We start from the raw sequence: 24,535 nt of genomic DNA, 5'->3' as shown, positions 1-24,535 counted from the left end.
TGGACATCAAAACACTGATCTGCCCAAAGTTTCTTTGGCTACCTGCAGAATAAGGCTCCTGCTTCTCACTGTGAATGAATTCTTTCCTTTCATATTTGGCTCTGATCCACTGTTCCCGCAGCAGTCTGGAAAAAAACATAATACACAGAGAAGTAGACATGGTCCAAGATAAACTAAGGAAGAATCCATAACCAATAATTCTGCAATCAAAATACAACTGGGATTTAAAAGTCTTCCAAATGTTAAAAAGCACACTCCAGATTCAAGAGCTTCTCCCATGTTCTGCTGGACAACAAATCGTTTCCCTGCACATCTTATTTTACTGGAACTGTACTAAAGAAAATCTACAGATTTAACACAACAGCCCATTGCCACCCACCCAGGCCGCCTCTGCACAAAATTCCCTCACCGTACAAACAATTCTAACCAAGCCCCTCAGACTGGATTCTTTAGTAAAAGGCATCACTGAATGAAGAAGGAAAAGAACAAAACTACAAACAAGAGGAAAAAGAAAAAAAGATCTTTGTGCTAAAGCTGTTGGTATGAGAACAGAAACGTGGTACACTTTGTGTGATGCACGCACACGATGGCCCATAGGTGAGAGGTGACTCAAGAGACATGGAGCTCATTGTAAGGTGTTATGGACCTCCCAAACAAGCAACAGTAGGAAGCCATAGGTGGTCTCTTCCTCACAAGAGGACATGGAATGGTCACACCGCAGCCACAGCCAGAGTCCTGGAAAGAACAAAGGTGGGAAAAAACACGAAGCCTTGAGAAGACCAGGAGCACGTGGCTGGCTGCTGGGGCATCCCTCTTCTGCTGTCACCCTGTGCTACACCCTGGGTTGAGTACAGCCCATCTTCAGATCCTCACATGGGGCTCAGGTTGGTTTTGCAGAGCTGTGCACTGAGATTTGTGGGCTGAGCAGAAGGCTCTTTCTGGATCCACCATCTACACCACGTTAGGCTCTAAGAGTAGAAGACTGATGACGCCAACAGCAGCATTTAATTGCCTGTTTCTATACTTCTGCCACTCATCAAGGAACCTCCAGAAATTTGATCACAGAATCAACACCAGTACTTAGATTTCTGACTGTTCTCTCCATTCTCCAACCCACTGCTGCAGACAGCTTGTTATCACCATAGCCAAACTTGGACCTTTTCAACCATCAGACCATCAGGAATTTAACGACAAGGAAGAGAATTCACACCACCCTCAGTTCCAGCTGACTTCAGTGGATCAGCAGGAGCTGCATCTGTTCCAAAGCCTTCCAATGTGAATGTTTAAATAAATTTCACATGCAGCAATGGGAAAACGCTCTTGCTCTATCATGCAAATACTACAACAGATACACCCTGCTGGTCTCACGCCTTAGGGAACCCTGTTCTGCAATGACTTATTTCCCAAAATGCTGTCAATGACAGTGGTTCAGCCTCTCCACAGCTGCTGTGCAGGAGAGCACAGACTGATCAGCCACAAGGCAGCTAGTCCAAATGGGTGCCCTCAGAAGCTGCAAAAATCCCTTGATAACCTCTCCAGCACTCAAGCCAGACCACAGGAGGTCCCAATGGTGAGTCCTAGGGTAGACAAGACCCCAGCCATGCCACATTCCCAACCCACACAACTTTCAAACACTCTTCCTCTGTTCTGTGTCATCACAAACACAGGATCTCTCAGCTACAATTTCCCCCCAGAAGATCAACACACATTGAGAGCTGTCCACAATAAGGACGATTCAGTGCAAGATCAGTGGCTGCAGCCTCTGCTCCAGTTGTTATTCATAGAAAGCAGAACCAGCAAAAGAAACCAAAACAAAGACCCAAAGAGGACAGCAAGGAGTCCAGCATCTTCCTTATGGGCAACAGAGAGCTTGAGTAAGCACTTGATCATCCTTGCTACACAGGCAATCCTGCCATAAAAAGCTGCTGTTGAGCCTGGAGCTAAATCCCAGCATCACTGGCACTGCTTGTATGAATCTAAACAGGCACAGGAATTCGTCCTGGTATCTACAGGATCTGAAGGCAACCAGAGGGCAGGGCCAAGCCTCAGGTCCCTCATACAGTCTCCACGTTGTTTCCAGTAGACTTCAGATCTGATCCCCGTTTCATTTTTAAGTACGCCTTCAGGGGACTTTTAGATGTGCTGCTGACAGAATTCTCTGCTTCTGTTCAAGTGTATTTTTCTTGAGGTGAAGGTGTAATAAATAACCCAGGGCAGACATCACATGCCCAATACAAGGCCCTGCAACCCAAGCCCTCTTTGATTTCAACAGCTCTATCACTCAAGTGACTGCAGCACCTGCCTGCAGGGATTTGGTATTTCTGGCGTTGGGATATACAGCAAACACACAGTTTGTGTTTCTTAGAAAAATATAACTGCACTGTTCCCGAACTACAGAGATGCAGAGCTTTCGGGATCAAGTCCAAAAGCTTTAAGCAGCCCACCTAAAGTCTGGCAGGCTGCTGCTTACAGGGAGGTGTCATTTTTTTGGCAATTAGAACAGAAAGGTCTTTGTAATTAACACGGTAAGAAACTGCGAGCAAAGGAAAAAAATAATTAAGGAAAGACTGTATTTCCAGCAGCAGTTTGTTGAATGGAGCAGTAGAATGGACAGTCCCCTCCACCTCCTCCATCTGCTCTCTCTGAGGTATCGTTTTTCCATCACCAGTTGGAAAAACCAAAGCCAAAGCCCCATCCTTGCAAAAAAGGGGGAAAAGCCACTGTCATTGAAGCTAGTTTTCCTCCAAAATGAAGTAAGAAAATAAACAACAGAGCTGCCATGTAGAGCTGGACGTGCATCAACTCCTCCCTGGGATGAACGCTGCACACTGCGGAGACTGCAAGATTCCTGGCAGCTTCTCCTTGGGCTCTGTCCCACAAAGCACAGGTGCTCGAGCAGTAGGAGAGGTAAGAGATTCAAGCCTTTTTTTTCCTTGAGAAAAACAACCCTGGCAAGATCAGCACTCAGAGCACATCACTCCACAGCACACACCGGTTTGGCCGATGCTCAAATCGTTCCTGCAGTCGTAAAAGCTGTGGAAACTGCTGCCAGGAGCCATTTTAGATCAAAACTGAGATCTGCCCGTGGTGCACAAAGAAATGGTTTTTTTACTGCCAGGCCAGGCAGCACTGCTCACGCCTGGGCCTTTCCAGCCTGGGGAAGGGATGCACCACTGAGATACTTCACAGAGATGACAGGTGTCCTGTCTCTTCCAAAAAAAGGCTTTCTGCATGCTGCAGGAAGACAAATACAGGAATAAGAATACAAAGTCACTTTGAGGATGTGAAAGGTGCTCAGGATCCCTTCAGCTCATCTTCAGGGGGATTTTGGACCGGGAAAACACAGCAGAGCCTTTCTACCCAAAGCCAACATCTCCCAGAGGGAGTCCTACCAGTGCTTCCACCATTTCCATTCAGTGCACCTCTTACAATGGCTGAATGCATCTCAGAGCCTGACACACAGACTGGGCACTGCCACAGCACAGCTGAACAAAACCTTCCCCTGGTGACACCCAGCTCAAGCAGCACTATCAGGGGGTCTCGGAGCTACAGCTCACCTGCTTGCTAACACAAAAGCACACAAAACCCCATTGGTGCACTGTGGGATTGGGCCCTAGAAAATGATCCCATGGAACAAACAACATCCATCCTCTCCCTGCTCTGTGCAGCACGTCCTGTCTGCTCAGCTGCCTCACTCTGCAAGGCCTGCTCCAGCTAACAAGGGAGGCTCAACTACAGCATACAGGATACAGCAGCTCTTCCCTTGTCTCCATAGAAGAGATGCGTGACTCCAAGGGAAAAGGCAGAAGAAGAAGGAAAAAATCCACCATTCTGACACTTAGAAATAATAATCAGCCCCTCCTATTTCAGGAAAGCAAGTTACATTTTGGTTCAGAAGGGCTATTCGAAAAGGCAGAAATCAATGGGTGGAAATCGGCATTTCTGTAGCTTTAGGAACTCGAAAGAGTCTGGGGAACAGACAAGCTATTGACTTCTCCACATCATCTCAACAGGACTTATTAAATAAGATCCCTTGCGTGGAATAAATTCTAGCACACACGCTCAGAAGAACACAGATTTTCAGGGCTTCCTACGAATGCAATCCCCGAAAAGAACACATCACGCTAAAACTAAAATACGACAGAGGCTGCAGCTGCACAAACAAGTGAAAGCTGTTTACCAGCAAAGCTCTTTACTTACTGACAGTCAAGAAATGTTGGCTTGTAATAAAACGGTGGCATTTTCGATTCGTATTTTGCTTTTGCTACGTTGTTCCCATTTGAGGCCATAAACTGTAAAAGAGAAGAGAATAAAGAGAAAGAATTAAGAAATGTTAATCTGGGGTTTATTTTCCTTGTCCTCCTTTGCTTCCTTAGAGTACTGAACTAATTGGGATGGGGCCACATCTTTCCCTATTTATAAAGTGACTTTAATTAAATAAAATTTATGAGTCTAAGAGAAACATCCTCTTCCGGGCAGGCCGTGCTCAATGCGTTTTGTCAACTGTACAACCAGAACTACAGGTGAGCCTGTATTTTTCTTTATTTCCAAGGTTTTTTTCCCCACTATTTTCATGTTTTTGCGGTCCTTGAGTTTATATATTCAGTTGACTCAAACAGAAAGCAAAATAATCAGGGAAGGAAAAGCCCAAGCAACACAAAGGCCTATTTTTCTCATAGAACACATGACTGTGAGCTGCGGCTCTCTGAAAAACCTCAAATCTACAAAACAAAACGTAAAAATCAATAACTGGAATCATTCTCTGTGCCCTTAAAGATAAGAACAGGCAAAGTACACAGGTGTCCTGGTTGGTTTGCCTTAGCAACATCACCAAAATCTGTTCGGTTGCATAAATAGAGAGGATTTACATTGCAAGGGTACAGTTCTTCATGACACTGAGTTTAAAAGCCTTCAGAGCTCAGTGGAAGAAAGCCAGAAACAGCCGAGCTGGGCAGGGATGGCAGGAGAGAGTGGACGTAACAGGAGAAACAGAAGACAGTTCATTTAGGATCAATAATTTCTACACAGTCCACGCTCATTTATAGGGGTGGAGGAAATACTCCCATCCCTTTTATGAAATAGTTATTCCATTTTTCAATCAGATTTCATAAGTACGACATCACAGACTTCCATTTAGAAATGCCTTCTGGGATCATGTTTGCCATACCTTCTTTGGACAGGACTCAGTTTTACTGCTTTGCTGGTGAGGTGGCGTTAAGAGCAGTGATGTGAAATGCAATGACACAAGCTCGCTGGCATTTCAAGCCTGAGATGCACATACCTCCACTTGAGCATCATCCCAGTCATCCAGACGGACCGACTTCACCTTGCTGACTTGTGGAATATTGCGATGGATTCCCGAACAGTTCAAACAGATGAAAATCCCTAGGCTATGAGATGCCCAGTCTGGATCTGAAATTAAAATGGAGAGGAGACAGTACTTGGCTGGTCAATCAAATTCAGCACAGGAAGGAGAGGTGGACAGGACAGCAGAGGAGGTCTGGAGTCACTGGGTCCAAGTTCCATCATAGGAAAGGCATCAGAAAGGCACACAAGATATGCATTAGTTTATACTAGTTATCAGTATAATTGGTATGACTGTTAGCAGGCCTCCAATCCCAGCAGCAACTCTTATTCACAGAAACTCAATACACAGAGAATATACACACAAGACTCCCCCAGAAGTCAGTCCTCACTCACACGAAGAGCAGAACGCCCAGCCTTCACCAGCTGAGCCCACCCAGCAAGCACTGTGCAGAGCAGGAACTGCCCCATTAAAACAAGCAGCTCAGGGAAACCCCTGTGCTGCTTCCCTGCCTTGGTTGTTCTTATTCTGGGAGGTTGTTCTCTTTGTTTTACAGTGGGAACACAGCACAGAGAATGCAGAAAGGGCTGCCAGGCCAGGCCAGGCCCCATCCCTTGCTGCAATGGTAAAAGGCTGCAGTAGCAGCTCTGTGATTTCTCCTAGCAGAGCCACGCTCCGCATGCAGCCCTGAGCTGACATCTCACACAAAGCACTTCGAACACCCATCCCTCATCTCCACATTCCTCCTCAGAGAGCTGCTGCTGCCACAAGGCAGTGCCCAGCATACAGACAGACTGCAGGACAGGCAGGGCGCACCCAGCAGTGCCTGTCAGCAGGTCAGAAAGCCCCAGGAGCTGAGTTAGCACCCTCCAAGAAACTGCTAAGTAGTGAATACCCCCAAACCAGCTTAAATGCCAAGCGAAGTCTTTCCGAAACATCACTGGTAAAATAATTTATTAGTGTAATTCTATAATGGGATGGAAAGGATAGCAAAAATAATAGGGTGACAAAGTCTTTGGTTGCAGCAAATGAGGACAAGCCCAAAAGCAGCAGCTCTGGATGCAGAAACAAAGGAAGAAAATTTGCCTACCTCTGGAAGAGCTCAGGCATGCAGGGCTCCCCAGTGAGATACCCTCACCTCCACTGCCAACCCTTAAATGAGGGCTGGGACGGGGTGGATCCTGGCTTCACCCTTCTGGACATTGCATTGCATGTACCCGAGCTCCCCTGGGTTGGCTCTGCTTCCCACCAGGTGCTCCATCACTGCCTCCAGCCGTGACTTAGCATTTCCACTACAATTAGCAAATTTGTAAGCATCATCTGGACAAGGCAGGGGGTAATGAATCCAAGCAAGCACTCATGCTGGTGCATCCCTGTGGTGCTGCCCAAAGGCAGGAAGGAGGGTGCAGGATTCCCCTTCCCATCTTCCAGAGGTCCCCTTGGCACCCACACCCCACACAGCTGTGACACAACTGTCAGCAAACTCCAACTGCACAGCCTCTGCCCACAGACATGCAGGGGCTGGTAGCAGATCATGGCAGCAAAGAGTTCCCCAACCATAATAGACTCTGTCTTCACTTCTGCTCTCCAGCACAAAAATGAAAAAAACATGAAAAAAAACCAGTGTATGGCAAATAGCAATAGATCTCCAACCCTTGTCTAATCAGAGGCTTCAACTCTTCAAATGACTGCTAACACAGACTCTGAGATAACATTTTACCAAGCATGTGATTAAATCCTTATGTCTTTACACAGCTGGAATAGAAAACTTCGGCACAACACGGCAGAGATTTTTTTTATCACCTGCAAACAGATCAGAACAACTTTAAAAATAAAAACCTGAAACAGCTTCATTTAAGATAAATAAATAGATGAACAAAGCTAAACTCCAGAGAAAGACACTGAGGATGACTTCTTCACATCTTGTTCATCTGAAAGGGAAGGCACCGCCAGAGCTCAGAAAAGCATCCAAAACAAAACTGGAACACTCAGGTCACACAGCTTAACTCAGAAACCAGCCCTGGCTGTTATGACAAGGCCCAGGGAAACCCAGCACTCAGCAAACCAGCTGCAGCTTCAACCCAACATCACTGAGCATAAGAAGGGATGTGGAGGAAACAGAACTTCTCCAGTCTGAGGCAATAAGGAGCAACCAGAAGAGAGAGGAGGACCTCCCCAGGAAGGCAGAGCCTCTTCTCATGCTGCACAAGAAAGGTAATGCATCCTATGATAGATGTAAGCACAGGGATTTCCGTGCAATCAACATAAACAAAGGCCTTTCTGCTGCCACTCTGCTGGTTTGCAAACCACAGTGAGAGCCTCGTGCAAAGCACTGCAGTTCTGTTGCTATTTACTTTGGGAAAAGACGAGGTTAGTTAGCAGGCCCTGGTCACGCACGTTTAAAAATAACAATAAAAGACACTAAAACTGAAGCCAGCCTCCCACCAGCACTCCTCTCTAAGGAGGAAAATTCTTCAGTGAAGGCATTAAACTTGCCAAGGCTTTGGATTCAGATCAGGCTCCAGCAGGAGCAGACAGAGCTGCCCCTCTCAATGCCCTGTGTTCCAGAAGCTCCTTTTCCCTGCACAAGGTGGCACCAAGCTAAGCACGCTGCCATGGGAGACCCCCAGCACCCTTCCCTCTGCTCTGCGAGGGAGAAGAGCTGGAAAATTCCTGGGAAGAAAAAGAACCATTTCAGCTGGAGGACAATGGAGGTGCGGGAACAAGTTTCCACTTTTAGCTTGAGAATGAAAAGACCGTTTGACGGCATTGGAGCAGCAAGCTGCAGAACAGCTTTCCAGTGGGAGGTGGTGGGGGCAAAGAGACAGCACGAGCTGCAGCACACAGCCCTGTGCTCCTCAGAGGGATGGGATGTCAGTGTGGATGACGGGACCGGATGGCTCAGTCACCTGCCTTCAAATAGCTGTTTTTAGACCAGTGAGTGGATAGGGAATAAGAGGCTTGAGATCCAACCCTCTCCATGCCCTCCTTAATCCAGAGCAAATCAAGCGATCCCTGGCACTCAGCTGTTCTCCTCTAATCACCACCCTTACTTCAGGAAATCAAGGGAATGGAAAAGCTTCACCTGCTCCAGAAATCACAGTGCTGGGCTGCAGGAGGGTATTTGCAATCCACCTCAGCTCACATCCTCCTCCTCAGGCTCTGATACATAGCACAGCACCAAACCCACTGCATTTTGAGACTCCCCTCTATCACTCAATCTCTGCTCCTTCTCCACCCCATCCATGCAAGCCCCATGTACTGAAAGGCTGATATTCCCTATTCTCCCTTGAGGATCCAGGTTCCAGTAATCCACCCCAAATTAGAAAGATGGAAATGATGTTAAAAAAAATCAAAAAACACATGAACTGCTAGAGGGTTTGAATTGCAGGACTGCTTTGCTGGGATTTCTACTTATGTCTTCACAGACACACTGTCCTCCTGCACTGCAAAATGAACCTCACTCAGTGGAAACACAACCCTAAGTCACAGAGAAATGGAACAAAGAGAGAAATACTCAAGGCCTTGTTGTGCTCCGAGATAATCATTCATCTCGTGATGTGAGGAAAGATTGCCTGAGACAACGAATCATTTAGGGGAAAAAAAAATTAAAAAGGCATATCTGTAACGCACCCAAACCACCATGCTGCAAATCAGCCCCTGGGAGCTCAACCTCCATCACCAGAGTGACAGCACAGCACCCCATGCCGCAGGTAACAGCGCTGTGGGGACTCCAACCCCACCATTGGGTCTCACAAACGCAGCCAACACAGCCTCATCCATTACAGATGGAAGACATTTTTGCAACTTCAGTATTGCTCTTACTCAGAACTTTCCTTGCAGACTAAGGTCCTTTAAAGACAAAGTAATGAAAACCAAACTAGAAGCCTTTCAACAAACACGAGCTGCATGAGTGAGAAGCAGCCACAGCGGTTTTTTCATCACTCTCATTTTCAGTTTTGACATTAGCATCCTTTCCACACTCCCAGCCATCCAGGCCAGAGACCCTGCTGCTCCCTCAGCCCGAGACATGCCCTCAACACCTCGTCTGGGAGAACTCAATGGAAGATCTGCTTTTGCACTGGAGATTTTCCTGCCAGCCCCGAGGAAGGCACAGAGCACAGACCTGACCTTTCTGAGCATCAGATCCAGCGCCATTCGAGATCTGACAGCAAACAGCCTTGGTTTGAGGATCAGGATACGTCAGTAATGCTCAGCTGGGATTATTTAAGTGGCAAATGCTGGCCCAGACCCAGACTATGGGTAGGCTTTGCAGAGCTCTCACCAAGGATCCAGCCAAGAGATGACCCACAGAGAACAAAATTCCTTACACAGACCAAGAGAACAGGCACTACCAATGCTCCCTGTCTGTTTTGGAGCTGATTTTTTGCATGGTCACAGCATTGTCACAGCAGTGCAAGCTCATCTGCACCAGGAACCCAGCTTTAATTACATAAGCCTGTCACACCTGGGGCAAGCTGTCAGCCCAGGGCTGTGGCTGCTGTTCCGGCACCCAGGTGAGCCACATTAACAAAAGAAAATCTGTTTTTTAACAGCAGGGAGAAAAAAGCTCCCATCGATGGGTCAATTTCTGAAAGAAATACTCCCAAGAACAAAAGGAAATCCACCTAGTTTCCAAACATGTAAGTAAACTGGCTGACACAGAATTTCCACCTGCTACCCCTCAGACCCATCCTAGCCTCTGTCATCTGCAGCCCTTCTCTGAGTGACTCTCTCACCGTGGCTCCAGCTCAGGATTTCAGGGAAAGGAACACACTCAGCTGAGAAGCAACCATAACCATCAGGGCTCCTGGCTGCTGCTTACCCCAGCTGCACCACATCAGCAGCACAACCACATGGGAACACAGCTCTGTGCTATTTCCCATCTTTTGTTCGTTCTCCACTCTTTCCATTCTCACTTCACCTTCTCTGCTTCATCACTTTTCTGTCCCTACCTGTTTGCCTGGCACCAGCTCTCATCCTTATCTCTCTGCATATCCCATTTCTCAATGGATAAAGTATGCACACCAGTCTGGAGGCTCTCCAGGCTCCTGTCCCACATCACCAGACTCAGAAAGATGACTCAAAAAGATGCCTGCTGTCCCTGCCCAGGACGAGTAACAGGATTCAGCCTGAATATTTTCAGTGTCACTTACAGATACCAATTATGCATCTTAGCCCCCACAGAACAACCCAGGGCAACCGATCCCCACTGCCACCCTGAGCAGACGAGCACTTTCCAGCACAGCAACCAGCTCACCTTTACCAAAGACACCAAAGCAAAGCTATGGCTAAAAAAATTGGGGTTAAGAACAGCGATGCAGTCCCAAGAAAGTAATGCTGTGACAGAGGGCAGGATGGTATTAATATAGCACATCTTGTCTAACAAAAGACACTGGCCCCAATCCTCTCTGAGTTTCACTACGACATCTCTGCACGCACGCATCACTGAAAGCAAAATGGCTTTGTTGTTTCACAAACCCATTTAAAGACTTTAACAAGAACCATCTTCCCTCAGTGTGAGCCGTTTTACTCTCCTACAGCTCCATCACTATGTGATGAAGTCCCCATTTTGCAAGAGGGGCTTAGCACTACCACAGGGCAAGGAAGTGTCACCCCATGGAAATGCACAGCGTGGGCTCGCTGTGTCTCCTCCAGGAAGGGAGACTGCAGGGATGCAGCGACTGCTGTGCCCACATGGCAGCTGGGGGTGGGCAGCTGCAGCCCGCAGATGGGTGGGAGCAGAGCTGCACAGCAGTTCCAAATAGCAGAAAGTTCTTTGTCCTCTCCAGCTAGTACTGGGGACACAGGGCTGCGTGAGCTGCGGCTTCATGAGATGTCGACTGGGGCATAAAGCCACTGGTAACGGTTCGTGCTGTTTGGTGACACCCGATAGATCTTGAAATCCCCAATAAATCAATACCCAGACGGTTAAAAAGCAAAGATACAGCTGAAGTAGGTTTTGTTTCTTTTTTTGGTTATTTTTAACCTACAGGGCGGCAGAGGTTGAAAAGGACATCCCTACACCTCCTTTAGAGCCACGTAAGCTCACGCACATTTCGGTGTACCCATGCGGCAATAAGGAAAAAGAAAACGGGATGGGGGAGGGGGTCAGCGGCAATGCGATTTTCTAAGACCCCCCCGGGCAGTCCTGCTGCATCAGGCAGGCGGTGCCCAGCGAGAGCCGGGGCAGGGCTCCGCTCCCCCACGGCGCACGCGGCCCCAGGGAGCGAGGAGCCGAGCCCAGCGCCGCGTTCCCCCCGCAGCCCGGCTCCCAGAGGCGCAGCCCCGTGCTGAAGCGGCGCGCGGTGCCCGCACACGGCAGCGGCAGCGCCGGGCGGAGGTCGGAGCGCAGACACCTGTCCTGCCGCACGGACGCGGCGGCGGCACGATGGCACGGCGGCACGGCGGCACGGCGCTGCGCCGCAGCGGGGCGGAGGAGACCCGCCGCGACGGCACCGCGACGCAGCCGAGACCCCCACCCGGTGCCGGCGGGGGCTCGGGGTAGGGACCGGGGTCCGGGGAGGAGCGGGTGCCGCAGCCCTCGCCCGCGCTTACCCGGAGCGGCGCAGTCGGCGCACGCCGCGTTGCCCGGTCTCTGGAGCAGCTCGACCAGCGCCTTCCTGCTCCTCTCCTTCGCCATGGGGGCTGCGGGCGGATCCGCCGCGGTTAGCGGCGCTTCATCGCGGGGCGCGGCGCGTTGGGCGGCGCCGGGGCTGCTCCATGCGGCCCCTCGCCCCGCGCAAGGTGAACGGCGGGAGGGGGAGCGCCGGGGCGGTTTCTGCCGCGGCCGCCTCCTCGCCCCGCAGCCTCTCTCCTTCTCTCCCTCCCTCCCGGCCGGGCACGGCGCCGGTTCCGCCTTCCGCCGGGCCCCGGGGGCCGGCAGCTCCCCGTGCCGCTCGCCCGCGACCTCCAGCGGCCGCTCTCCGCCGGAGCCCCGCAGTCCCCGGTGCCCCCCACTGAGCTCTGCCCTTGGGGTGCTCTCGCTGGCCGGGGCCACCTCTTTCCCGGTAACGCCTATTGGAGGATTCCCTAACCCCCTCTCCGCACACCAGCTCTTCTTCACCGCCGTCCTCAGGTGCACATCACCGCCTTCTCCCCTCCATGCCCCCCGGCAGGCCTGCCCCTCCAGGTGCTCATCGCCCCTCCGAGCGCTGGGGACGCGGCACACCATTGGCACCGGCTACGTGAGGGTCCCCGGGGCATCGCGGCTGCGTCGCTGGGGCCAAGGGCTGCAGCCGCCCTCACCCCTCATGTGGCCAAGGGGCAAAGGCCGTGTAACAGCCCGGGGCGGTGATGTGGGAAACCCTCTGAGAGGAGGGGTTCAGATCTGCAGCTTTGAGGCTGCTGTCCTCACCCCTGCAGAATCCCTCCTCTCGAACACAGGCTGCAGGCATCAGTGACACTGCTCTGAGCGCATGTGGTCCACGGAGCCTTGTCTGCTCCCTTGAGCCCCACTGTGCTGCTGTGGGGCCAGAGGCAGCAGCACCTGGAAGCTCCACGCAGCTCTGGGAAGCCTTCCAACAGCACAGCACTGCCTCGATCCCACCAGCCTACACGGATGTGAGCAGAGCCGCAGGTTCCGGGGAGCGTTTTGTGCAAAGAAAACCGCATGCAGCCTTAAGTAGGAGCAAAATCATGGCCTGATAGGTTTACAATGCTCCCCTTGTCTGAAATACATTTTCCCGAATGACCTTTGCATTTGTGCTGTCAGGCGAGCGACTGTAACCGAGTCAATTTCTGATTGTTCCCAACTGACGTCAGGCTGCTCCTTGCTGACTCTGTGCAGCACTGCGCCGAGGGCTGCTGCTCGTACACGTGTAGGCTGATGACATCTGCAAACTCGTTCCCATGCTAACCAAAGGCATAATCCCAAACAGAGCCCTTTTGTTGAGGCTTGCAGCCGCAGCCTCCAGCTGGTGAGTGCCTGCAGGCGACCTTGGTTGTTCAGTCCCTCACACTAACCTGGAGCAGAGCACCAGCATCCACCAGGGGCTTAAATCCATGCCGGAGAGTTAAGCCGGCTCCAGCACAGCATCATAGCCCCAGTCCTCCCAAACCCTGCCAGGTCGAGTTTGTGGGACTGCTCCTCCGTGTAAACACTTACAGGAGCAGAGCTCTAAACCCAAACCATAAGGCAAGTTTATCACCTGCACCTCAGCCCCAACACTGTCCCCTCCCTGCAGCTTTCCCAGCGCAGGCACTTGCTGAACGCTTCGTGCAACAGCCAGGATGCTGCAAGTCATTGGGAACTGATCGGAGGCAGCGGCTGGGGGAAGGGGGAGTGAAGTCTCTGTTTAGCTTTCCATTAAGTCTTATTGATTCTCTTAATTTTTGTGCTCCTGGTTGCTAGGCAATCCCTCTCTGCGTGCTGGAAACCAGGGCTGCAGACAGAAATTTATATCTTGTAATAAAATCAAATATAACAGAGCCTGTTGTCAGCGATGAGAGGGGAGCGGCTGGCAGAGGAGGTGCTGAACGGAGCCAGCCAGGATCAACCCGCAGCCATCGCAGCGCTCAGCTCCCACCCTGCCCATAACATAAATGCAACGCTGCAAATCCTGCTCCCAGCATCCAACCGGGAAACAGCACAGGTGGATGGGCAGAGGGGGAATAGAGGGAAGTTGGAACAGGACCAAAGCATCCAGAACCGACTGTAATCTTCTGCTCAGTGAGAATGCAAGGCTCAGCCTCAGCCCGTCCACAACAAGGGCATCTCCATAGGCTCACTGCTGGTCCTAGAGGATCCTAGGGGCTGGTGGCAGCTCAGGTTCACCCAAATCACACTGCTCCTCTTAGGATGCAACCCCTCACCTGAGCTTTCCCTGTGGATGTGACCCATCAAGGAGAGTTCAATGCATTTGCTCCTACTTCTCAGAAAGCCTCCAGCCATACCCTCTGGGGATCAGCTGTAGCAATGTGCCATCCTCATTCAGATGGCATCTGATGCTCCACAGCAGTGTGGCTCTTACTGTCTGATATGATTTTGTATAGATACGTTCTTAGACACACACATTTAGGTGTACAACAAGCTCGTTTATAAACACCCACATTTTGAGCTCAGTCTTTTCTACATCACAAGGTTGTTGTCTTAGAAACGGACAATATCAATACCATCTCCCAAGGTGCTACACACAGGGCAGCCTGGAAATGCTGGAGTGTGAGGGCAGGCAGAAGGACGCTCAGAAATCCCTGCATACCTCTTCATCATCTTTATGGTGACACATTGAAAACATCTCAGCTCTCCCCAAAATGTGTTCTCCTTGCCCCTCTGTAGCTTTCACCCTGACACTGCCTTTTTTTGCTGTGCCTGCACTGCTATTCAATATATGAATTTTGCAGCCCCAGCCCTGAAATGGCTGTATCAATGTCACAGTCACCCAAACACACAGGTATTAAATTCAGCCCCTTTAGTAACCTGGGAGCACATCCACAGTGCAACATAGGAAAACATTAAAAATTCCTATGCGAACAGCAAACCCTAACAGAAATATCAATAATTCATGCCACTGCAACTGCAGTCAAGCACAACCCTGTGGAGCAGCAGATACAGCAGCCTGGGTCCCTTCTGCTTCCTCAGCACTACAGCAGAGGCAGCTCTTGCAGCTCAGGGTTTGTGTGCACAAGCCGTAGCACTGACCACTCCCATGCTAAAGCAACTCATTTCAGTTGCAGTATGGTTTCCTGTTCAAATGAAAAAAAAGAAAAGGAACAAAAAAGGCAAAAACCTCCAAAAAAAAAACCCCCAATTCTACAGCTGTCTGTATTAAAACATGTGTGTGTGTATAAGTTATTGGGTTATTGAGTTATTAAATCAAGACTGGCAATGCCTGGGAGAGGAATGCCATGAAGCTCAGACCAGGGTAATTACAAACCTTCAAACTGAAAATCTGATACCAGCAACAACTTTCTCTGATTTTGAGCAAATTGCTGCATGGATTCCTGCAGGGTTTTCTCCTTCTGTAGGACAGGAGAAAAGCACTCTGTCCCAACAGGTTGGGATCTGTTGACAGAGTTGAAGATGACAACGCAAAGGAAAATGATGCAAGGCTGCCCAAATAGCAGAGCTAATGCCTATACCTAGCAGCCCCCAATGATAAAAAGGTGTCACACAGCTCCTGAAGGGAGTTGGGGAGTGATTTGCAACTCAAAGTTTCACTACATTTGCACAGTGGCCAACTCTGCTGCAAACCTCAGAGCAACCAGTGTGAAAAAGCAGCCTGTTCCTCCCATCACTTACCAGCTGTGTGGGTAACAACGTGCACCAATCCAGTGAGTTCCTACTCATGGGAGAAAAACAGGGAGAGTGAGAACAGGAAGGGGTTGCAGAGCAAAATTTCTCTGCTGATTTACCTAGACACTATTTTTCAGGCTGCTGCAACTCTCACCAATTGCAAGTTTTGTTCCATGGCTGCACCCCAGAGCTCAGAGCAGCTTTCCTGCAACCACACTGCCACAGAAAGGAAAGTAACCTCAACCACTGCTCTCAGGCCACCCATCACTTGCTCATGTCTGTGCTGTTTCTTCCCTCAGCATGACTGCTCTTCTTTCCCCCGGGCTCGCTGCAGAAACAGGCTGGTCTGGGAATCAACATAGAAAGGGGAAAGATCCTCACTGGGGTCTCAGGAGCTGCTCTGTCACACTGCTGGGTGGCTGGGGGCCCAGATGTGTCCTAAAGAGCAGCATGAGGGTGTTGGGTGTTTGCATCTGTCTGCTGCACAAAGGAAAATCTCAACACAAGAAAAAAAAATCATTGCAAAACTCCTTTTGCAGTTGTAGTGGATCCATTTCATAGGACAGCAGAGGGAATGGGCTCCATGGCAGCTGCCATGCACCTGACTGGAGCTGTGCTGCCTAATGACACTCTCACAGAAAACTAAATTAGACCATTGTAGTCAATAATTCACCTACACCCATGTTACACCACTGATTAGCATTATTCCTGATACACAGGAATTAGAAGACTCAGGTCTGAGGAAGTCCTGTATGGAGAAAGCAAACGTGTGTGAAGAGATCAGTACATCAGGGCCCAGCTCCTCCAAGAAAAGCCAGCACAGTTATTCAGACATTGCCATCTTCGGGTCAACCTGAATCAGGGACGGGCTTGATGTGCAAACTGCAGGGCAAACACTCATCATAAAATTGCTTTTGCTCAGTTCCAATAACTTAATCTCTTCCTGGCTCAAACGCCTCATCCTTCCAAGAACAGCTTGGAGACACTTAAGTGGGAGACTGCACTGCATGATGTCCCATTGCAGGGTGCAAAAGGAACCAGATGAGGAGGCTGCTGCGCCTCAGATGGAGAAACTGTTGGTAGGACTGCTGGACAGCAAGAAAAGAGCAGAAGTTTAGCACATCATTTCTGGCCTGGAATTCCCCACAGCAGAGCCAGGGTCCTCAGAAAGAAGACCAGCCATTTCAAATGGGCACACAGAAAAAGAGAAACCGGGTGCAGCTACACCACCCAGAATGGGCTGCTGCTCTCAGCTGCCTGTCCAGCTCAGGTGTTTGAAACCACATCACAACCACCAATCACAAGATTACTCAGCTGTGATTTGAATAAAGCATTACATGGAAACGAAGCTGTGTTTTTTCTCTAGAAAATGATTAGAAACAACAGCCTGGAGGAAGCTTTTGAACAGCTCAAAATGGTGTTTGAGCCTCCCCCAACTCAACTTCATCCACAGGATGTCAAGGACTATGTCCTACCCTTCCTCTGGCTGCTGATGTGATTGTTTGGATGTCACTGCACGCCCTGTAACAGCTCCCACAGCATCAGGATACAGAGCGTGCTGTTCACTTGTTTATTTCAGTATGCTTTGCCAAAGAAAAATCAGCAAAGAATTAATTAACAGCAATTATTTCTAGCAACAACAGAGCAGCCCTGCTCCAGAAGCCATGAAAACAACATCATGAGACCCCTGTGGCTGAAAAGCAGGTGCAAAAATAAACAACTTTATGGCAGGCTATAAAATGAGCCCAAGCCAGGTTGGGGAACGGCAGGGGAGAGAGTGACAGAACAGCCATTTCAGTGCTGAGTTGAAGCAGCTGCCCAGGTGACTTCTGTGAAAGAGCTTTAATAACCAAAGCAGCCCTGAGCAGTGGCACCAACCTGAATCAAAGAAGCAGAGGACCAGCTTAGTGCTGCCATAGCAGGTTTTCTTACCAGCCACCCTGTGTTATTAATGCTGCTAATGTGATTTAGTCTCAGCCAGTCCAACCTATTAGAGCTGTGATCTGAAGTACTAGGCAGCATCAGTTTCAGTGATAAACATCCCTCCTCCCCCTTACTATTTGCTAAAATAAGCCAAAATAAAGCTATCAATCCAGACATCTCTCTGCTTCAACGAGCCCTTCTAGCTGGCACTACCACACCTGCAGGTCTCCTGGTGTGAGCCTTGAAAGGGTGGAATGAGATGTTCTGAACATGCTCTCATTTTTCACCCACCTGGTTCTTTTTCAGCAGTCTGTGAGCTCAGCATTTGACTCTTTGACCAGAAATTGCTCACCCTGCATCACAAAACAGTGTGGTACCTGACTGTGGTTGTCTTTGTCCTGCACACAGATGGTCCCACTGACCATATCCCCATACGAGGAAGCCAGATGCACCTACTGCCAGAACTGCTTTCTGGGAATTAAATCCTGGCTCTTCAATAGATTCAATAGAGCAGGATCTCACCCACAAACCAGCAGTTCCACCACTTCTGCTAGAGAAGCAAAAGAATTTGAGTACAGGCTGTACGAGAGCAGATGATCCATGCAGGGGCATTGATGCTAGTGAGGTCTCCATAAATCCTGGTCCTCTCAACAAAGTCAGGATTTGACATTAGATTCGGCTGAGCACTTGCAAGGCCTGAAGCATCCTGCAGCCCACAGCATCACATCACATCTTCAAGGCATCTGAAGATTCAGCCAGCATCCCAGATTCTGCAGCGCTGTGATCTCCTGCCTTGTCCCGAGGAGAGATGCAGCGCCTCCTAAGCTTGCTGAAACTCAGAACAGTTTGGTAACGAAGAAATGCAAATTGAACAACCCCAAAATGGGCCTGACTGCTTTCCAGAGCACTTCCTCCATGCGACTGCCTTCCCATATGCCCTCCTCCATTAGCAGGTTCACAAGCGAGATTAAAACCAGGCGCGTTAAGAATTTCTTGCTGAAGCAGGGCTTCTTGGCACTGAGGACACCAGAAATCCTGCAGAAATTGGAGCTGTCAGCTCCTAGAAAGTTACTAAAATAGTCAAAGAGCTCAGTTGCCCAAAGGGACTGGCTGCAAAAGCAGCCACCACTGCCTACTTTTTAAAATCATCAAGTGAGAAGCCTGAATCATTCTGGATACTTCACTACCCCACTTTCTTTTTGTGAGGCTACTTTACTGCTGCTTTCAGTTTCTCGTAATTCATATTATGAACAGAATATTCATAACAGACCTGAATAGAAGAGCACCTGCAGCTCCGGGTGGTGTAAGGCACCATTCATTATCAGCCAGCAGGATGCAGCACACGGACCACAGTGTTCCTCCACATCGGTGGAACCTGCCTTACTCTGTGTGGAAGCTGGGAAAGATTGTTCATTCAGACAGGTACAATCCCACCAGAGCTGGAACAGCACAGACTGGATTCAGCCCACTGAAGCTCTACAATTGCAGAGCTAACTGGCTTTTGCTGGGCTATGTGACGAATGCCACACTTGTCCGCAACCAAGCCCAGCAGGAATCAGCAAATACGAAATTAATGTACCAGCTGATGCAAGTCCCAAGATCTCTTGGAATACAGGGAATAAACAACCCAGTGGTGAAACAGTCTGTGCAATGCTAGGGAGAGAACATGAGCATCAGTCCCTATAAGAAGTCAAAAAACCTCTCCGTGTCACTGTCAGTCCCAAGAAATAAAAAAGATGCACCAAGGTTTATCAAGCCCTCTGCACACACACATTAACTTCTAGGTGACTTTCTATGAAGATCTTATTTCTAGCAGTGATCACTTTTGCATTTCAAGCCATATGGCACCAGAAGGAAAGCATTTTGTCTTGAAATCTGCTAGCGAGAAAACTGCTGCATCCTGACGGAAATGCAGCATTACCAGCTATTCAGAGAAGCAGTCATTAAAAGAAAAAAAGAACTGGAAACTGGATGTCTGATTAATCTTTTCCCATTGAAACACCCAGGAAAGGGAAAGTAACCCTTGCAGGTACCTTCCTCAAGTCTTTTGTTTGCTTAATCTGAGTCAGTATGAGCAGGTAGAACAAACCAGGAAGAATTTGGGAGAGGATTCAAGAACTGCAAGGTCAGCTGGCTGCACCCACAGCCTGTCCATAACTGCACTGACTGCACAGCCCCTCTGCTACACCTGCTACCCCTCCTCCAAGGGGAACAACCCTTCCTTACCACAGAGGCACAAGCTCACTCTGCTTATGTACAAGACTTGGGACCACGGCCCACCTTCCAGCACAACCATAGGAGGCTCTCTTTGCACAGGCTTTTGTGCTTTTTTGTTTTGTTTTGTTTTGTTTTTTAAAGTCAAAAGAACTCTAAGAGCCTTGAAATTGCTTATTAAACTCTTTCTTCCTTGTTCTGCAGCTCATTGCTATTGTTTGGAGATACACCTAGAGCTCAAAGTCTTCCAGGAAGACATAAAAAGGGTTGGCTTGCAGCAGGGCTCTCTTTCTGTAAATAACTGCAGTGACCAAGGTTAAACTCTGTGGCTGAACTGATTCTAAGTGAACAAAGAAAGGGGGTTACGTGTGTGCAAGGCTTTCCTAAGTGCCAGCACACACAGCACTGCTGACCAGGAACCCTCTGGGGACTCCCCAGGACAGGATCCCACGCAGCAGAGCACCTACAGTTATTTTATAACAGAGGTTTAGCTGGAAAAAAAAAACCTCCAGGAAAGACTATCACAGCCCCCTTACTCACTGTTTTCTATTATTGTTTAACAGCTTACATAGATCTTCATTCCAACACAGTCAGCACTTCCTCCTGCTTTAGGCTATGCCTTCCACACCTGTACCATCACATCTCAACAGGCATTTTCAACATTAATCCATGCTGAACATCATTTTGCAACCGTTTGCATTTCTCCAAGTCCCAGGGACCGTCAGCAGGTGGTGCTTCATGGCAGCCTTTGCAAGGCAGCACCAGTGCAAACAGGCACACTCACCAGCTTCTCACATGAAGATTAAAGCACTTGTGTGGGACTCACCTCGTTCCTGGAGCCACACACAGCAGAGCAGCTCATCAACTCTGAACAAGTACATAAAGAAATCAGCATCCCTGACAAAACTGCCCCCCCTCGTTATCACACACACTGAGCCTCAGCTCAGCACTTCCAGAATAAACTTACCCAACCCAGTGTCAGCTTCTGGAGAGCTTCCCCCTCAGTACAGGAAAGATTAGCTACAAACTTATGACTCCTGTTTGGCTTAATGTACTGCTGTCATTGTAAAGAAGCACAAAACTTGATCCCACAAGCAAAGCTAAAATAAACAAGTTTTAGAGAAAGGTTTTAATTAATGGTCTGTGTGTTGGCAGGAATGAATTGAATTCCAAGAACTTCCCCCTCATGGCTCCGGTGCTGCAATGACTTGTCATCAGAGCAAGTCAGGATTGTTCGACCCCGGGCTCAGCACTGATTAATGATTTTTCCACCACTTCTCAGTTACATTAGATCTCAATTGAACAAAATTGATAGCCCTCACCAACTTTGAACTCACCTCACAATTCCACAGAACATACTATCTTCTCCAGCTAATGCCTCACAGCCAGGAAATAGATGCTCCTGTCAATTTCCTGAGTTTTCATCTATCCACTCACAGCCCTTGGTCTTGTCCTGGCAAGAAAGGAACTGTGCTGTGAAGCTGAGTCACCGCGCTGGGAGGCAGGATGAGATGTACTGTGGATCCAGGTGATGTTATCTTCTACAGGCTGGTGAGAGGTGCAGAGTTCCCATCCCTGCTGGGATGGCAATTCCACTTCTGCAGTTGCTGTGTGCAGGATGAAGCACACTGCGCCCATTTGGCAGATGAGCAGCACAGTCAGCCCGTGGCACACAGGGTCCTGCTGGCCACATCACCAAGGTGCCACGGTAGAACTGCAGGCAGACAAGTAGCACACAGCATTGTTTCCTTTGGCACGGTGTGCAGTACTTAGAAATTACTTCTGCTCCCACAGTCCCTCCTGCACCAGGTCCAGAGTCAGGGCCTCTGCCATTCTAAGAGTCACAGCGGCTCCTCCCTCAGCTGCAGTTTAAGTGCACTGTCTGTCACTCCAGCTCTGCTGGCAACATTCATTCACTGGAGACTTCTGGATCATCACCCCTTCTATTCTACAGTTACAGTATCAACTGTCTCAAGAAAAACACAAAGCAACTGTTTGCTCGGATTCCCATGCAGAGTAGCCTAAGAAAGAAGTAACAACCTCTGAGTATTCCCCACTACTGGTGGTTTTCTGAACCCCTCCTAGGTGCGTCACTTCACAATAATCATGGAGCAGGGAACCATGAAATTTGATTTCTTTCATCTGAAGATGTTGGCAATTACTTTAATTTTTTATTCAGCATCACTAAAAGAAGGCTTTTGTTCCTCAGCTTAATATGAAGTCTTTTAACGTCTGTTTCAGCAATAGAATCTCTGCTTTCTTTTTTATAATCTCATCAAAAGACAGAATTTAAGCAGAGGAATGAAGCAAACTAAAAACACGCAGCAGAAAGCAAACAGAATGCCCTTTTCAAACAGAAATCTGCTCTGAACTATCTGCGTTCTGCTCAGACCAGACCAGGGCCACAATTTAAATCTCATTTCCCCCCACTAACGTGAAGAGCAGAGGGTATTATTTTACTCTTTCCTGGATCTCTCTGAAAACAGAAACAGGAATGGCTGGATGTACCAAACAGAGGCCACTAAACAAAGAAGTGTAGGAGAACCAGCTAAGTGTGTGCATCCCAAAAAACATGCTTTCAAAAGAAAAGTCCAGACGTCTTTATATAAATAATTCACATTTACTTCAAAGACCAATAAATACCATTGCCATCTTCCCTCTGATTTCACCATAAGGATGTGAAAAATAACATGGCAGCACTAAGTGGAGAAACAAAGGCAACTGTAACGAACAACTACTGGTTAAATGATGAAATAAAGGTCAAACGTTGGCATGGTAAATAAAAACCTACTGGTGATGCTGGAAATGCAGCCTGGAAAGGAGATCACCCAAAAAAAAGAAAATTAAATAGAAATTTGCAAGTACCACAACAGCTTTATTTCCACCCGAAAGGTGCCTGCTGCAGGCAGATTAGTAATGCCCACATAGCAATAACCTATAGTTGAGGTGGAGGGTTGTTGTGCTGTCATTTTTTTAAAGCAAGAGCTTACTGCCCCTGCAGACACGGAGAACACTTCAGCAACCACTGTTTGCTGCCACGTGAAGTGCTACAGTGACCTTTAGGAGCAGGCTGGAGGAGGAAAGGCAACAAAGGCAGCACTTTGGCTCACCTTAACAATCTGATTTGAAAAAAGAATATTGTGGAAGAAAAACATCCTCCCCAAAGCACTTCCTGTTGCAATACAGGCCCAATACGTACTACACAGGAGTTACTCCTCCCGTACGTGAGGTAAAGCAGAGAGAGGAAAAGTTCTTTCTTCGTCACTGTTTCCCAGGTTCTGCTTCCGACTTCTCATCCAGCAGATCTTTAAATCCCAGCTTTTCCAGTGGTTCGTTAGCCATGAGCTGCCTACGTTGGAAACAACAGGAACAACAATTTTGCAGAACACACCGCGTAACACACAGAACAGCAGCGTTTCCTGCCTCACTTCCTACTACTTGCTGTAGAGAAACCCGAGGCACGCAGAGCGGCTGGCAAAGCCTCAGAAACGTCAGTGGGGTCAGCAGCATCGAGACAGCCTTCCTCCCCACAGCCTTCCTCCCGCCCTCACCACACAGCCCCTCGGGCCGCGCGCTGCTGCAAGCGGAAGGCACAGCTGCGTCAGAGCACGCGCTGCGCGTGTCCGCAGCCCCGCGCGCCCCCGGCCGCCACCTGCCTGTCCATGCGGCACTGCAGGTAGGCCATGGCGCGCTCCCGGCACGCGCCGCTCTCGAAGCCGCTGTCGCGGAGGCACTGCATGAAGCGCTCCTTGAAGGCGCTGCACTCTCCTGCAACACACGGCGGGGGTCGCGCTACCGCCGGGCTCGGGCTGGGGCCCGCGCGGAGCCGACGGGGAGCGGGGCCCGGCGGCGAGCCGCGTTACCGCACCGAAGTGATCCAGCGGGAAGGCGCCCTTGTCTGGCGGCCGCGGTTTGAAGCTCTTGGCGCTGAAGTTCATAGCGGTAGACATGGCTGCAGCGCCGGGCCTCACCGCTCTCGCGAGAGTGCCGTGCGCGTAGAGCGGGACATGTGATCGTCGCCTCATTGAGGAGGCGGGGACGCGTCGCTATGGAAACAGCTTCAGCGTCGCTATGGTAACACGGGACGCATCCGCGCGGGGTGCAGAGCGTCGCCACGGCAACATGGAGGGGGCGACCGTGAAGTCACTGCCGCAGGCCGCACGCACACCCCGCCATGGAGACCCCGCCACGGAGGCGGGAAGGTCGGGCCGAAGCCCCTTCAGGGAAATCAAGCACGTTGTTCTCAAAATCGCGTTGTTATTTCCTAATTCGGCTACGTGAGGGCCGGGGGTGCTGGTCACCGCAAGCTGCCTTACATCAGCAGAGGGAAAGATGGTTTCTCCTCTTAAAATGCATTCGTTTGTTTGTAAACAGAGGGGAAAAGAGCAAAACTAAGAGATCGGTGCCAGATGTGTTTGCAGGGAAAGCAGCTCTATGCTGCTGTTCTGAGCCAGGCCTGGCTGAGGGCGCCTGGTGGCATCCAGCATCTGTCTGCAAATACAGAGTGTTTGTTAGTAAAGGACCAGGGATGCTCACCCAACACCAGGGGGGCTCACACGAGGCCAAGGAAAACGCTGTGTTGCCCATGTGTGCACAGCACAGCAGGCACCGCACAGAACCTCACGTCTCATCCCGACAGGAGGATGAGGGATGGTGTTGGTTTATCGCACCCCAGTGTTGCCCATGGGTTGTGCTGCTGCAGCCTTCTTTTTTTCCTCTGCCCGCTGCTGCAATCGGGTTAAGGTGGTCTTTTACCAGTTTTAAGTTGATTTTCTTTTAATTAAATGAATGAGATAAGTAGAAATGATGTGAGGTGGGAGGAAAAAAACCAGTTGCAATTGCTGGGACGGCCATTACGG

General features: G+C 49.5%; 2 protein-coding genes across 3 annotated transcripts in view; both read right to left on the bottom strand.

Annotated features, from left to right (window-relative positions):
* ADAP1 (ArfGAP with dual PH domains 1) overlaps nt 1–11,969 on the bottom strand; it is a 40,638-nt gene extending 28,669 nt beyond the window's left edge. For both annotated transcript variants that reach the window (XR_006170437.1, XM_042828117.1), the window contains exons 1-4: nt 11,864–11,969; nt 5,282–5,412; nt 4,201–4,292; nt 43–125 (exon numbers count right to left, since the gene is read on the bottom strand). Coding sequence is in view for 1 of the 2 variants with exons in the window: in XM_042828117.1 (XP_042684051.1) it covers nt 43–125; nt 4,201–4,292; nt 5,282–5,412; nt 11,864–11,948 (391 nt within the window). In the remaining variant the exon portion in view is untranslated. The remainder of the gene's footprint in view (nt 1–42; nt 126–4,200; nt 4,293–5,281; nt 5,413–11,863) is intronic.
* Nucleotides 11,970–22,276: 10,307 nt separating this feature from the next.
* LOC122165276 (cytochrome c oxidase assembly protein COX19) lies at nt 22,277–23,675 on the bottom strand. The gene is made up of 3 exons (XM_042828123.1): nt 23,545–23,675; nt 23,329–23,444; nt 22,277–23,021 (listed from the first exon to the last, which is right to left on the bottom strand). Exons 1-3 carry the CDS (start codon nt 23,624–23,626, stop codon nt 22,938–22,940), a joined length of 282 nt encoding a protein of 93 aa, XP_042684057.1. The 5' UTR covers nt 23,627–23,675; the 3' UTR covers nt 22,277–22,937.
* Between the last annotated feature and the right edge of the window lie 860 nt (nt 23,676–24,535).

The sequence above is a fragment of the Centrocercus urophasianus genome, unplaced genomic scaffold (genome assembly GCF_019232065.1).
Source record: "Centrocercus urophasianus isolate 14NV4802_14NV808 unplaced genomic scaffold, USGS_Curo_1.0 seq_29, whole genome shotgun sequence".
Taxonomy (NCBI): Eukaryota; Metazoa; Chordata; class Aves; order Galliformes; family Phasianidae; genus Centrocercus; species Centrocercus urophasianus.
Note: the sequence above shows the minus strand (reverse complement) of the source record. Positions and strands in the feature narration are given on the sequence as shown.

Excerpts from the sequence above, each read along its gene's own strand:
- LOC122165276 (XM_042828123.1), bottom strand. The coding sequence starts at position 23,626 with ATGTCTACCGCTATGAACTTCAGCGCCAAGAGCTTCAAACCGCGGCCG. Across the intron at positions 23,445-23,544 it reads CTTCCCGCTGGATCACTTCG|GAGAGTGCAGCGCCTTCAAG; the intron begins GTGCGGTAACGC and ends CGTGTGTTGCAG. Across the intron at positions 23,022-23,328 it reads AGTGCCGCATGGACAGGCAG|CTCATGGCTAACGAACCACT; the intron begins GTGGCGGCCGGG and ends CAACGTAGGCAG.